Consider the following 15279-nt stretch of genomic DNA (forward strand, 5'->3'; position numbering starts at 1 on the left):
ATTTGTGTCCAATCAATACTACAATACTATCCAGTCAATACTACATAGTTTTTGACAGATATACAAATGTTTATGCATTTGAACTGTATATTTAGTGGTTTGCCCAGAGAGATGCAAACATCAATGGCGTGCTTGACCTGAAGAAGCCAATTACACTTTACCTTGCATTAGTCTGCCCACTTTAGGTAGCTGAAAGATAGTTTATAATTGGTTGTCATGCATACAATTGTTCTTTTTCTAAAGCTGGAAACAAACCAGATTGTTTTTATACTGTGAAGTTGCCTTATAATTTTGGTAATTTTAAAATTCACACAAATGTTGTTCAATCATTCATGAGAAACGTGGGACATTAAAAATAAACCTACTGTACATATATCGTAATCTCAATTTCCATGCAAAATAAACTGCTAACTGCATGATTACAAGATATCCAGGTTAAAAAAATAAATACTTCTTGTTGTCTTTGGAATAATTCATGAACCACGATGCCCTTTTCCCTCTGTATTGGTCCATTATATTTTATTTATCCTTTTGTCTCTCCCCTTCACCTTCTTGGTCTCATCAATATAGTTACAGTCCATAGATTGTAATATCCACAAATAAGAGGGAATTGCATAACATCCTAAGGTTTACACTAATTTCCAGATAACCAACCATCCAGTTCGGAACATTTGCTAAACCTTCTTCTTTGGCTTTTTTGACAGAAAATGGCTACGTATGAAATGAATCAGTTTGCTTTCTGAAAGGAGAAGAGCAGCCAATGTCGCAGCCAGACATAGAGATCCAATGAAGATGTGTGCAAGACGATACGGCCAGCCCATGTCACAGCACAGATTCATCTGTCAAAGAAGAAAAAGAATAAACCAATGGATGCAGGAATTAAAATAATCTTCCAATGTAATCCTACATTTTCACATACTCTCACCATTTCAGTAGCCAGTGGGGTAGATTCAGGTAGCTGCGCTTTAAGTTACGGCGGCGCAGCGTATTGTATTTACGCTACGCCGACGCAACTTACAGGAGCAAGTGCAGTATTCACAAAGCACTTGCTTCGTAAGTTGCGGCGGCATAGCGTAAATGGGGCCGGCGTAAGCCCGCGCAATTCAAATGTGGGAGGGGGGGCGTGTTTTATGCTAATGTGTTATGACCTGACGTGATTGACGTGTTTTACGAACGGCGCATGCGCCGTCCGCGTACATATCCCAGTGTGCATTGCTCTCAAGTACGCCGCAACGACGTATTGGTTTCGACGTAAACGTAAATTACGTCCAGCTGTATTCGCGAACGACTTACGCAAACGACGCAAACAATTCAAATTTCGAAGCGGGAACGACGTCCATACTTGACATTGGCTGCGCCACCTAATAGCAGGAGCAACGTTACGACGAAAACGACTTACGCAAACGACGTAAAAGACTACCGCCGGGCACACGTACGTTTGTGAATCGGCGTAACTAGGTAATTTGCATACTCTACGCTGAAAACAACAGGAGCGTCACCTAGCGGCCAGGGTGAGAATGCACCCTAATATACGACGGCGTAAGAGACTTATGCCAGTCGTATCTTAGGCTAATGTCGGCGTATCTTGCTTTCTGAATACAGAAAGAAGATACGCCGGCACAGATTTGAATTTACGCGGCGTAGCTATGGATACGCCGGCGTAAATTCTCTCTGAATCCGGGGCCAGTGAGTCCAACCTGCTGCAGGCCAAACACATATGACAATATAATTGTTTGATATAAGAATTGATTCAATTAAAGCACAATGCTTCCAAAATTGTGTGCACTAAACAAGTGGTTCCATCCATGACTGTTTTCAATGAAGGGAAGATGTAAAAAAAACAAATTTAGACAAACTCATCTCTTTTCTGCTTTGCCTGGAACAATTCTTTTTGAAAAAAATTAAATTTGAAACTGCTGACCTTCTAATAATTATAGTGGTCTGGTCATTATGGGGACCCTCTGGATTCAATGCTTCTGGTTTACTTACCCGCAGGAAAAACAGAAATACTTAACATGCCCATTCAGGGTTGGTGACCCAAAATATTGAGTCAGTATGATGGCCAAGCTGTTTCAAAAGGTCAGCAGCGCCCATCTATACGCTTCCTCCTTTAAGGGGTCAAGGGACATTTATTTCTATTACCAGTAAAGGCCAACAAAAAAGGCGCAGGCTGACACTGCTTAAGGCCCTGTCCTCGTTTGTGCCATCTTGCTGCAGTGAGGTGTATGTGAAACTACACAGAAGATGCAGAACACAATGTGTGCCATTATAGTCAGTGGCACTCTTCTCTTCTCTGCACCTTTATCCAGCTGATTTTTTATATTTTTTTTAGACATTAGCATTGTGCCAAAAACACATATTTGCCATAGAATGTAACTACTACCGAAAGAATTTACAAAGGGCACATCTAACATGTACGCTACATGCATTTTTAAATACAGGAGGTAATCCCTCTGGAGAGTTGCATTTTGAATCAGAAACCTGTGAACCAGTCCTAGGGGCATTATCTACAGTACGTGGCACCTGGGATTTGTTAACCTCTTCAGCCCCGGAGGATAAGGCTGCTGAATGACCAGAGCACTTTTTACAATTTGGCACTGCGCTGCTTTAACTGGTAATTGCGCGGTCATGCAATGTTGTACACAAACAAAATTGATGTCCTTTCTTTCCCACAAATAGAGATTTATTTTGATGGTATTGATTGCCTCATGTGATTTTTATTTTTTGCGATAAAAAAATAAAAATAAAAAAAAATAAAATTATGGCCCGGATTCACAGACACTGGCGCATATTTATGCCGCCGCAGCGTATCTCCTTTACACTACGCCGACGCAGCGCAGAGAGGCAAGCACTGAATTTACAAACCCTGTGCTTCCAAATCTGCGCTGGGTTTCCAAGGCGTAAGTCGGCGTAAGTGGAAGTGGGCGTGAGCCATGCTAATGAGGCGTGACCCCATGCAAATGATGGGCCGAGCGCCAGACAGATAGGTATCGCCAACAGCGCATGCGCCGTCCCGTGGGCGCATCTCAGTGCGCATGCTCACAATCACGTCGGAACAACTGCCTAAGATACGTCGGATCACTGCCTACGGCGTGAACGTAACCTACGCCTAGTCATTATCACGTCCTACGTAAACTACGTAAAATACGTCGGCTTGAGTTCCCTGGTGCAGCCCTTTGCATGGATGCTGCTGAGTTACACCTCCTTTATGGGGCATAACTTTACGCCGGACGTATGACTTTACGTGCACTGCGTCGGACAGATGTACGTTCGTGAATCGGCGTATCTCCCTCATTTGCATATGTGAATAGAAAATCAATGGGAGCGCCAGATACGTCCAGCGTAAATAAGCGCACACTCTTCACCGGCGTAGGCAATTTACGTCGGTCGGCTGAAGCCTGTTTTTAGGCGTATCTTAGTTTGTGGGCACGGCGCACAGATACGACGACGCATATTTGCACTTACGCGGCGTATCTCGAGATACGTCGGCGCAAGTGCTTTGGGAATCCGGGCCTATATTTTTACCTTTTTGTTATAGAAAAAATTAAAAATACAATGAACTCATACATAGTCATACATTTAGGCTAAAATGTATTCAGCCACGTCTTTGGTTAAAAAAATGTCAATCAGATTTATTGGTTTTTCGCTAAAGTTATACTGTCTACAAACTGGGGTACATTTTCTGGAATTTACGAAACTTTTAGTTTTCGAATGCCTATCTCATTTCTTGAGGTGATAAAATGGCAGGGCAGTACAACGACCCCATTTTGGAAAGAAGACACCCCAAGGAAATTGCAGAGAGGCATGTTGAACGAGGAGAGATGACATCACTTACACAGGCAGGGGAAGTTTTCATTGGCCAGAACAGATCAGCAGATCCTGGCCATAAGTCATTGGCCTGGACTTGATGATTGATCGGTTCTGAACCGAATCAGATGGTCGCGAATGCGGCGGCTGGCGGCGAGAGCGTGCCCCGTACATGTACGGGATTTTGCGCAGCCGAGCCCTTGTGCCGCAGTATATCCAAGCAGTTAATTTGCTTTAGAAAGGCAATTTCTGTATTATAGAATACGGTAAATAGATCTTTGTAGAAATAATTTTATACCTTTGGACCCACTACTCATTTAATAACACAGACTCCTGAACAAACAAGATGGCACCATCCTGTTTGTTCAGAAATCTGTGTTATTAAATGCCCTTGATCTCCTATCACAAAAAGCAAGTGCATTTGAACTTGTTGAATATTTTTTTGTTGTACACTATGGAGTTTTCTTATTACATATGGAATGGCCAGCATTGAAGTCATGTATAGAGATGGTGGGAGCCATTGCAACTCTTGTTTAATGGATTGCTGAAGAGCCTGCAGACTGTCCGAAGGCTGAATGACCTTTATCAAAAAGCACAGTTTGACCTCCTATTTATACAAGTAGTGGAGTCCATCTCAAAAGGTGAGAGCAGATCTGTTGTGGCATGGTGGCGGTGTTTCACAAGCATATGAAGATTATAGAAGGCATGGTGGATAACTCTTAAAAGACAGTGTATTTATCTTTTATACTTATTTTTTGCTTTGAAGGACTGTTTTTTGAATGAATGGTACTTTTTGTTTAAATATTGAAAAGGTTATACAGATTCACTTATCACTAGCTGTATATAGTTTTGAAATTCACAATACAGTATTATTTACATTATGTTCGGTTTAATTATAAAGTTGCTATATATTGTTTAAAGGGAGCGTTGCACCATACTCTCTGGTTCATTTTATGATCTATGTGAAGTGATTCCACATATTGGTGTTTAGCAGCATTTTTTTTTTCATATTAAATCAGTATGTTTTTCAAGTAATTTTATTTATGGTAATTTATTGGTATAGTGAGGGGGTCGTATTTATTTTTATAAAGAATACTATGCTGACTGGTTGTTGTATGGATTGTCATTCTCTTATTTTGCCTTTTTACATACATTTTTAAACGTGAATGGAAAAAGTGAACACGGGTTACCTCTGAATATCCGGTTACTGCAGCACAGAGACAAAGAACACCAACGACAGCAGCGGATGGACGAAGCCCGGCTAGGGGCTGGTAGGGGCTCTCCCTGAAATATCTCCTAATGTAGAGTAAGCTGTGAGTGATCCGTAAGCCCATGTTAAAACAGTTTGCAAAGATAAATCCCACACTTCCTAACCAAAGAGTCATGTAGTAGGAGAGGCAGAGGAAACTGAGGGAAAGGCCCAGCATGACATAATTGTACCTGGAAAAATAGAAGGCAGAAAATCAAAATAGTAAAACACAAATACAACACTGTAGGATGAAACACATTGTTCAAATTTTAGGTGTTACATTGCTGCAAAGTAGGAAACAAATTAGCATTAACTCAAGAGGGATAAAAAAGAAAAAAGAAAAACACACACTTAAAATACATATAAGTAAATGATTTTACCCGTCTAAATATCTATTCAGATAGTCTTGCAATGCGGACACTGCAAACAGACAGTACTGTCCAGTTCTAGACCACCCTGCAGACCAAGTTACAAAATGAACAAGGCAACAAAGTCCAAGACCCAACACAAGGAGAAGCAGCTCAATTCAAAAGGTCATCCCCTTTGGCCACATTATTTGAAGTAATAGAACCATAATGGGCTTAGAGTGCTGTTAGGGGCAGAGCACAGAGCTTGCGACTGACAGCCTCCAGCTCTCTGCTCAGTGATGATGGAGAACTGAGCAATCAGTGGTCTTTGATCGCTTAGTTCTCAGTCTTAGGCCCCGTACACACCATAGAATCCATCCGCAGATAAATCCCAGCAAATGGGTTTCAGCGGATAGATCCTATGGTGTGTACACGCCAGCGGATCTTTTTCCGCGGATAAATCTCCCCTGGGATGGATTCCAGCAGATCGGATATTTGCTGACATGCAGAACATATCCATCTGCTGGAGTCCATCCCAACGGATGGATCTGCTGGTCTGTACAGGCTCACCGAATCCATCCGTCCGAAGGGATCCCCCGCATGCATCGTAATGATTTGACGCATGCGTGGAATTCCTTATATGACAGCATCGCGCACGTCGCCGCGTCATAATCGCGGCGACGGCGCGACACGTCATCGCCAGAGGATTTCGGCGCGGATTTCAATGGGATGGTGTGTACACACCATCGCATGAAAATTCGCAGAAATCCACGAGAGGATTTATCCGCGGAAACGGTCCGCTGGACCGTATTCGCGGATAAATTCTATCGTGTGTATGGGGCCTTAGAGGTGGCGGGGGATAGATGCAGCATCTTACCAATGCTGCATCCACCTAGGCAAGTATGAATTTTTTTTCTAATCCCAAATTTCTCTTTAAAACATGCTGATCCATATGATACTGTAAAAGGAAACACTCACCTGTCTACTTCCTCCTTACTCATTGAAGCAAAGGTAAAGCATTCAGTAACGCCATTAATAGCCAGCAGGAGAACATACAAACAGAAGCAGCGCAAAAGAACAGGACCTGGAAAAAATACACACAGAATCAATTGGCAGTATCTTATTAATATTTTCAGAATATCTGCATTTGAACTGAATTTTTACAAACATTGCAGCAGCCCATTTAGAACACAGTCTACGTCTATGGCACTGCTTATTTGTAATAGATCTGTTGTACTGGCCAAAAAGTATATATCTCACTCTGTTATTATTCAAGTGATGGGCTCTTCATGAGCTACAGCAGGGTAGTAAGAGGACAGCTAAGGAAGTGGAAGAGAGAGAAGTAGAAATAGTGATGAGAGGTGAATGCTGCACCTGTTAGAATAGTGAAGCAAGGAATAGGTTGAAGGCGTTGGAGCTTTCAACTTGGCAGCTCACCATCATCACATCTTTCCTTTAAGATTAAAGTGAACCTGTGGCCTGGGTATGGACATTCAAGTATTTACATAATCCTAACAAACAGTGAATGTAGCTGAAGGTACTGTGGATCACTTCACCCACAAAATACACAGCAGAATCACCAAAGGCATCTAACAGATTCTCTTAGCAGCTAAGCTCATTCTGCGCCCCCTCGATCCTTATAATGACTACTGTAAACAGGAAGGGAACACAATGAGCTGAGCTGCCTGAGAACACAAATTTGACAACTCCAAAGTTTGTGCTCGAACTTCGAGGAAAAATTGCCCCATTGCCTGCAGCTACAGAATTGTTTAAATCTCACTTACTGCTTGGTAGGAATATGTAAATAATTGAATGTCCATAGCTTGGCCATATGTCCACTATCAAACTATAAAAACTCTAAAAAACTCACTATCATTTTAGTTAGAGTAGAAGAGTTTAGAGACTCCATCAGTTTTTTTTTACTGATGTCTAATGCCTCGTATACATGACCGGAATTTCCGATTAAAAATGTCAGACGGAATTTTTTTCCATCGGATATTCCGACCATGTTGTGGCCAATCTGAGTTTTTCCTTCGGAAATTCCGACGGACTTAGAAAGACAACATGTTCTCTTTTTTTCTGACGGAAAGAATTTCTGTCGGAAATTCTGTTAGTCTGTATGGAACTCCGATGGTATGGCTTCTTTCCTCTATTTGACATTAGCTTAGCTTCAATTTGACATACCAGAGCCTCCACTCAGCATAGATCCTCCATAAAGATCAAGAGCGAGCTGGGAATAGGCATATCCAAATGCAACGATAATAAGGCCAATCAGAGTTACTAGTTTAAGAAGGGACTCCAGGACTGCAGATGCTGCAGAAATGTCTTCCTAGAAAAAGAAGAAGTAAACCATTAGAATAAAATACCTACTACATAACAAAAAGTCTTAGATTATGGCATGCAATGTTGTTTCAGATGCTGGTCCTGGGAAAACAAACATCCATACTAATATACTATTTTTACAAATAAACATTTAATACATGAAAAGAAAAAAGATAAAAAAAGATTACCCATTAGGTAAAGAAAGAAAAGAGCAAAATACTTGATTTGCAGCTCCCTTTGTCAGATTAAAACCCCTTCTAACCACTATTAACATTGGAAGGTCATAAACGCTTCATTAGGAGCCTGTTCATCAAACATGGGTCCCGGCTAAAAAAAAAAAAAGGTAAAAAAGACCAAGACAAAAACAGACTTGCTTCTTTCATTTATCTATACGCTGGAAGCCATGTACAAAATTATCCAAGGCCATGGGACAAAAAAAAAAAAATTAAGCCATTCAGGCTTAGGGAATATATTGATTTTCTCTTGTTACACAAGCCAAAGCCACCCTTGCCAGATGCAGAACACCACAATATGAATTTGGCAATATACCTGGCAGACGTTTAGCTACAGCACTTGGGAAGCAGAGAGTAAAATATTTTAGCCCACACATTACCTCCAATTTAGAATTCTCCCTGTCCGAGGCGGAATCAGTATTAATGGGATATTAAAGGTTAAATAAAAAAAATAACAAAGTTATACTTACCTACTCTGTGCAAAGGATTTGGACAGAGCAATCCCAATCCTCCTCCTCTCAGGTCCCCTGCTGGCACTCTTGGCTTCTCCTCGTCTTCAAGTGCCCCATAGCAAGCTTCTGGCTATGGGGGCACTCGTGCATGCTCACTCTCGCGCCCTGCTCTGTGTGTCCATAAGATACACAGAATGGGGATTAGCCCCACCCCCCGCTTTCTCCTTTCTGTGATTGATGGGTTGTGTCATAAGGAGGCAGAGACCTAAGAGACCAGCCACTGTGGTGCACATTGCTAAATTGGGATTGGGTAAGTATTAGGGGTGGGGTCTGCAGGGGGAGCTTTATACTGAAGGTTTTTTACCTTGATACATGCATCAAGGAAAAATAAAACCTTCAATCTTTACAACCAATTTAATCCCAAAAGCAAACATTTATTATATTGTAGCTTACCAATTCTTAGAGGTTATGGCTGCATTAGTTTTCTTATTTAGGCTCTTTTTTCTATTTTCACCTGTTAAATTTGTCTGAAAGTCTGTTTTCCAAAAGAACAAGCTCTCTTACATAGTAGGCGAGGTTGAAAAAAGACCCAAGTCCATCAAGTCCAACCCATGTGTTTGATTATATGTCAATATTACATTGTATAATGTATCAGTTACAGAGATGGGACAAAGCATTTCCCGCTGACAGGGGTGCTTACAATGGTCATTTTTTTTTTATGCAAAACCTTTATCCCAAAAGATAAGTTCTCAGTCTTCAGCCTGCTAAGAGCTGGTGGCTGTCATTCACCGGCTCTCTGCACTGCACACCCCCCCCCCCCCCCCAGTGCTCACTGGAGCACTGGGCTGTGCAGGGGGCAAGAGCAGCTGGTTTAGGCTCTTAGCGGCTTACCGAGGGGCTGATCCAGCTGCTGGTCCAGGCATCTGGGTGAATCCCAACCATATGGTGAGATCTTTTCAGAGCCTGGACCGCCTCTGATTCATAGGAGAAGTATAGCAAAAACAGCTTTGGTTATACTTCTACTTATTTAAATCTGCTAGTGCATCCAACACTTCTCCCCTCCCCCCAGACTGACAATACTGCTGTCCAAATGTGTCACCTGTACTCCAACCAGATTTTAGGCACTCTTTAACAGGGAGGTGTGTTACTGGCAAGATCACCAGGTGAAAACAGAGGGAAAACTAAAAAAAAAAAACTGATGCAATCACCACATCTAACGATCAGTAAGCAGCAAAATATTACATTTTTCATTTTGGCTTTAATAACGCTTTACGTTACATCAAGCAATACCAAGTACCCAAAATAGTCATTACCCCCTGAAGTTTTGTCTCCGTTTTGGCACTTTAATTCCTGACAGCATACAATGTAATTACAGAAGGGCATAACCGTTCTACATGCCCTTGTTACTGAAATTCCCAAAGGACACTGACTCACCTTCTTCTGACTCGTAACATCTTTTCCTCTTTCCAGTACCTTTGAGAAATACACATAGAAGCTCTCCTCTATAGGCAAGAAAATAAATCGTGCTACAAGAGAGCCCAAATTGTTCACTATGTCATACACTCCTAAAGAGAAGACAAAACATAAGAGCTATTAGTCCATCTGGCTTATACAAAGGTTGTGATGTTTAAAAATGCTATGTGCTACTGCAAACTGTATCGCTCATACATACAGGTGAAACTCGAAAAATGTGAATATCGTGCGAAAGTTCATTTATTTCACTAATGCAACATAAAAGGTGAAACTAATATATGGGATAGACTTATTACATGCAAAGCAGAATAGTTCAAGCTGTGATTTGTCATAATTGTGATGATTATGGCTTACAGATCATGAAAACCCCAAATCTACAATCTCAGAAAATTTGAATATTACATGCAATCAATAAAACAAGGATTATACATAGAACGATGTCGGACCTCTGAAAAGTATAAGCATGCATAGGTACTCAGTACTTGGTTTGGGCCTCTTTTGCAGCAATTACTGCCTCAATGCGGCGTGGCATGGAAGCTATCAGCCTGTGGCACTGCTTAGGAGTTATGGAAGACCAGGATGCTTCAATAGCGGCCTTCAGCTCTTCTGCATTGTTCGGTCTCATCTTTCTCTTGGCAATGCCCCATAGATTCTCTATGGCAGGATTCCCCAACCCCCTGTCTGCGGCCCACTGCTGGGCCGTAGCCTATTTGCAGCCGGGCCGAGAAGGCTGCACTGTGTGAGGTGCGGCGGCCGGCAATCAGAGAGATGATATCTCTCAACGCCCGTCCGGATCACGGCACTTCCGCCTACACACTGCAGCAGCCTGAGCTCTACAGCCAGGCAGTGGAGACTGGAGAGAGAGGACGGAGCCGTGACTCTGTAGGTGTCCTGGGGAGGAGGCGGGGCCAGCACTATGTTGTCCGGAGGAGACACATTCCAAGCAGCAAAAAGTCAATGGTTCCTGCTACTCTGGGGACGCAGATCGCCCCCCCCCCCCCCCAATGTGCCACTGGAGTGCTGCGCTGAGCAATCCCCGCACACCCGGAGGAGGCGTACGGCACCTGTTAAGCTGAGGTGAGGAGGGCCCCGCGGGGGAGGAAGCCTAACCAGGGCTGTATGAAGCCGATGTGAGGCAGGAAAGAAGAGGTGTCATGCCACAACCCCCTTCTGCAGCCAGCTACCATCATCGGAGAGAGTCAGCCCCCACCCCTGCTCCTCCAGCATCCGTCAGCCATTGGTCTTTATAGCCACCTCCGCTCCATCCCCCTACTCCCTTCCTCCTGATCCTCAGTGCCACACTCAGGGCAGCACAGTTCTGTGCCAGTGTGTCAACCTGTGCTTGACAGCCCCTGACCCCTCCACCCTGCACTTACCCCCACCTATGCAGGGCACCACTGCAGGGGTCGGGAGGTCCCAACCCAGTCCTGTGCTGATGCTCGGTTGTGGTGGGCCGGGGGCGCTCTGCATCCTATGCTGGCACTGCCTGCTGATTGGCTACCTCCTTTACTGGCACCAGCACCACGATAAAACACTGACACCAGCACCCAGATAGTGCTCTGTATCTGGGTGCCGGTGTCAGTGCTCTGTATCTGGGTGCCGGTGTCAGTGCTCTGTATCTGGGTGCTGGTGTCAGTGCTCTGTATCTGGGTGCTGGTGTCAGTGCTCTGTATCTGGGTGCTGGTGTCAGTGCTCTGTATCTGGGTGCTGGTGTCAGAGCACTGCATCTGGTGGCATGTGACTGTAGCATGCGACTGTGGCAATCTGCATGTGACTGTGGCATGTGGCAATCTGCATCTGGAGGCATGACTGTGGCATGTGGCAATCTGCATTATGAGTTTAACTATTTCATTTTATATTACAATATAATAAAAGTAATGCGCTTCAATCATCCTGACACCATATTAACCATGGTGTTGTGGTGATTGAAGTGCCAACACCAGCCATTTCCTGACAAATTGGCCGCGAAAAACCGCATCGTCGGCCCGCATCATGATGCGGGCCTTGGCACAATTTTCATCCACAATGCCGGTCCCCGGTGCCAAAAAGGTTGGGGACCACTGCTCTATGGGGTTCAGGTCAGGCGAGTTTGCTGGCCAATCGAGCACAGTAATCCCACGGCCATTGAACCAGGTTTTGGTGCTTTTGGCAGTGTGTGCAGGTGCCAAGTCCTGCTGGAAAATGAAGTCAGCATCCCCATAGAGCTCGTCTGTGGAAGGATGCATGAAGTGTTCCAAAATCTGTGTTGACCCCGGACTTAATGAAGCACAGTGGACCAACACCAGCAGATGTCATGGCTCCGAATTAACACAGACTGGAAACTTCACACTGGACTTCAAGCATCTTGCAGTGTGTGCCTCTCCATTCTTCCTCCATACTCTGTGTTTCCAAATGAGATGCAAAATTTGCTCTCATCAGAAAAAGAGGACTTTGGACCACTGAGCAACAGACCAGGTCTGTTTTTCTTTAGCCCAGGTAAGACGCTTCTGACGTTGTTTGTTGTTCAGGAGTGGGTTGACAAGAGGAATATGACATTTGAAGCCCATGTCCAGGATGCGTCTGTGTGTGTGGTGGCTCTTGATGCACTGACTCCAGCCTCAGTCCACTCCTTGTGAAAGTCCAACACTTTTGAATGGCCTTTTCCTGACAATCCTCTCCAGGCTGCGGTCATCCCTGCTGCTTGTGCACCTTTTTCTTCCACATAACTTTCTATTAATGTGCTTTGATACAGCACTTTGGGAACATCCAACTTCTTTTGCAATTACCTTTTGAGGCTTTTCCTCCTCATAGAGAGTGTCAATTATGGTTTTCTGCACAACTGTCAGGTCAGCAGTCTTTCTCATGATTGCGATTCCCACTGAACCTGACTGAGAGACCATTTAAATGTTTAGGAACCCTTTGCAGGTGTTATGGTTTAAAGGTGTTGTAAAGGATTTTTTTTTTTTTTTAATAAGCATCCTTTACCTGCAGACATTCCTGAGTGAGTGAGTGAAAAACTTGTAAAGCGCAACACATGCGAACTGAATCGCCTCTGGGCGCCGTTTTCCTCTTTTCAATTCCTCATTGTTCGTTTTTGCTCAGAAGTTGCTCTATGTCTTCTCTGTTCTGTTCACTTCCTGCTTGTCTGATTGATACTCACCGCCGTGAATGGAGGCTTTACTGCAGTGGTCAGTGACGTGCTCGCCCCCTCCTGGGAACTACATCTGTGCGGCAGGACGCTCTCCATGTGTTAGAGACTTCAAGGAGGTGTGAATTACTGGGTGTGCCGCAATGCATACTGGGAAATGTAGTTTCAAACCAGGAAGTGAATGAGAGAACAGAAAACTAGAACGCCGGAGGTAATATAGATGAAGGAATTTAATAGGTATTTACTCGTTTTTTTAACAGAATCATTACACTATTCTGTCTGTCTACCTTGTAGACATAAATTTTAGGCAATTTTTTTTTTTCCTTTACAACTCCTTTAATTAGCGGATTAGAGTGGGACACTGAGCCTAGAATATTGCACCTTTTCACAATATTAACATTTTCTGAGATTGTGGATTTGGGGTTTTCATGAGCTGTAATCCATAATCATCACAATTCTGACAAATCACAGTTTGAACTATCTTGCTTTGCATGTAATGAGTCTATCTCATATATTAGGCCGGGTACTCACGACCAAACATGTTCGCTCGAAATGTCCGACGGGCTGTTTCCGGCGTACAAGGCTGTTTTTTCATTTGGCCCGCTGGCTTGTACACACCAGCGGACGATATTTCCCTGCGGACCTGAACGCGTGCACGTAATCCACGTTTGACGTCACTATAAAGGGAAAGGCCAAAGTCAATGGCGACGCCCTCTGTTCCGCTTTTGCTAGTTACGGCTTTGCTCGTGTTAGTGAGGGTTTGGTTAGAGCTGATTCGCGCTTCTCGGTCTCCAGGCTTTAGCAGGTAGTATTTTCTCGTTCAGTGCGTGTGCTTGTGGGTACGGAGTTGGCATTCGGGTACAGGCGTGCAGTTCGTTCTGCTTAGCAGATTCGTACTGTGCGTTCGTATCTGTGTGTCGTGCGTTCTTTGCAGGTACCGCTGGATTTGATTGTGCTTTCTGTTGGAGTGTGTTCTTGACTGACCAGCCGGCCGGTTTGAAGCCATGATGGAGCAGCAGCGTCAATTTTCGCGAGTTGGTGCTGTTTATGGGATGGCTGCTGGATATGTTCATTATTCCAGTACTTTGGCCAGAAACAGGGGGCGGAGGCGTTTCTGGACCAAGAATTGGTTGCGCCAGCGTGACCAGTTCTCACATATGCCTCTGCTTAGGGAAATCCAGGAGAATAATCCTAATGACTATAGGAATTTTCTCCGCATGACGGACCCCGTATTCAACAGTCTGCTGGATCTTCTGTCCCCCTATATCACGAGGCAGGACACTGTGATGCGCCAAGCCATCACGGCCGAGCAGAGGCTTATTGCCACGTTGCGGTACCTGGCGACTGGGAGGAGCCTGCAGGACCTCAAGTTCTCGACAGGCATCTCTCCGCAGGCGCTTGGGGTCATCATACCGGACACGTGTGCTGCCATCATTAAAGTTATGCACGAGGAGTATATGAAGGTAAGTTTCCTCATTTTAACCTCACAATGTGTCTTTAATAATGTGGCAAACTAACTTTTGATTTTATTTCCCAGATATGCTGTGTGTTTAACTAACGTTCCCTTTTCTCCCTATGCATGTTGATATCAGCTTTTACATGTTATTTTTATTTTGGCCTACCTGCATATTTTGATCTTACCCAATATTAACCTGTCCAGCATGCTAGCTTCGGGCCAACCCCCACCATGCCACTTTATTTCTTTTTTTTTGTTTTCTAAAAACAGTTTAACCATTTCAAAGTGTTTTTGTCCCCATCAGAGGGCTGTGGAGTCTGTTATTAATTAAGTGGGCCTATATCTTTGTGCCCCGAAATTATCCCTTCATAATTTGCAAATGCTATTTTAAAAATGTAAAGTTGCACAAGGATGCTTGTAGTATTCTGTTTGCAATGTTTATGTTCCAAAGTACTAAATCTCTTTTTTTGTTTGTCCCCACAGCTACCCTCCACACCACAGGAATGGCAGTCTGTGGCTTCCCAATTTGCCGAGCGGTGGGATTTTCCTAACTGCGGTGGAGCAATAGATGGGAAACACGTCCGCATTGTGCCCCCACCCCACTCGGGGTCCTACTATTATAATTACAAGGGTTATCATAGTATTGTGTTGATGGCGGTGGTGTCGGCACAGTATGAGTTTCTATATGTGGACGTGGGGAAGAACGGCCGGATGTCAGATGGGGGAGTGTTCGCACGGACTGATTTCTATGATCGTCTCCAAACTGGTGGTCTGGCATTGCCACCAGATGAAGATAATGTGGAAGGACTTCCG

At 43.9% G+C, this 15279-nt stretch overlaps 1 protein-coding gene across 1 annotated transcript in view; it reads right to left on the bottom strand.

The window, feature by feature from the left end:
• Nucleotides 1–454: 454 nt before the first annotated feature.
• The window catches only part of RFT1 (RFT1 homolog), a 65462-nt gene continuing 50637 nt past the window's right edge, over nucleotides 455–15279 (bottom strand). The window contains exons 9-13 of the mRNA XM_040359452.1: nucleotides 9845–9975; nucleotides 7588–7732; nucleotides 6382–6487; nucleotides 4998–5247; nucleotides 455–839 (exon numbers count right to left, since the gene is read on the bottom strand). Coding sequence (XP_040215386.1) covers nucleotides 675–839; nucleotides 4998–5247; nucleotides 6382–6487; nucleotides 7588–7732; nucleotides 9845–9975 — 797 coding nt within the window. The 3' untranslated portion in view covers nucleotides 455–674. The remainder of the gene's footprint in view (nucleotides 840–4997; nucleotides 5248–6381; nucleotides 6488–7587; nucleotides 7733–9844; nucleotides 9976–15279) is intronic.

Source organism: Rana temporaria, chromosome 7, assembly GCF_905171775.1.
Source record: "Rana temporaria chromosome 7, aRanTem1.1, whole genome shotgun sequence".
Taxonomy (NCBI): Eukaryota; Metazoa; Chordata; class Amphibia; order Anura; family Ranidae; genus Rana; species Rana temporaria.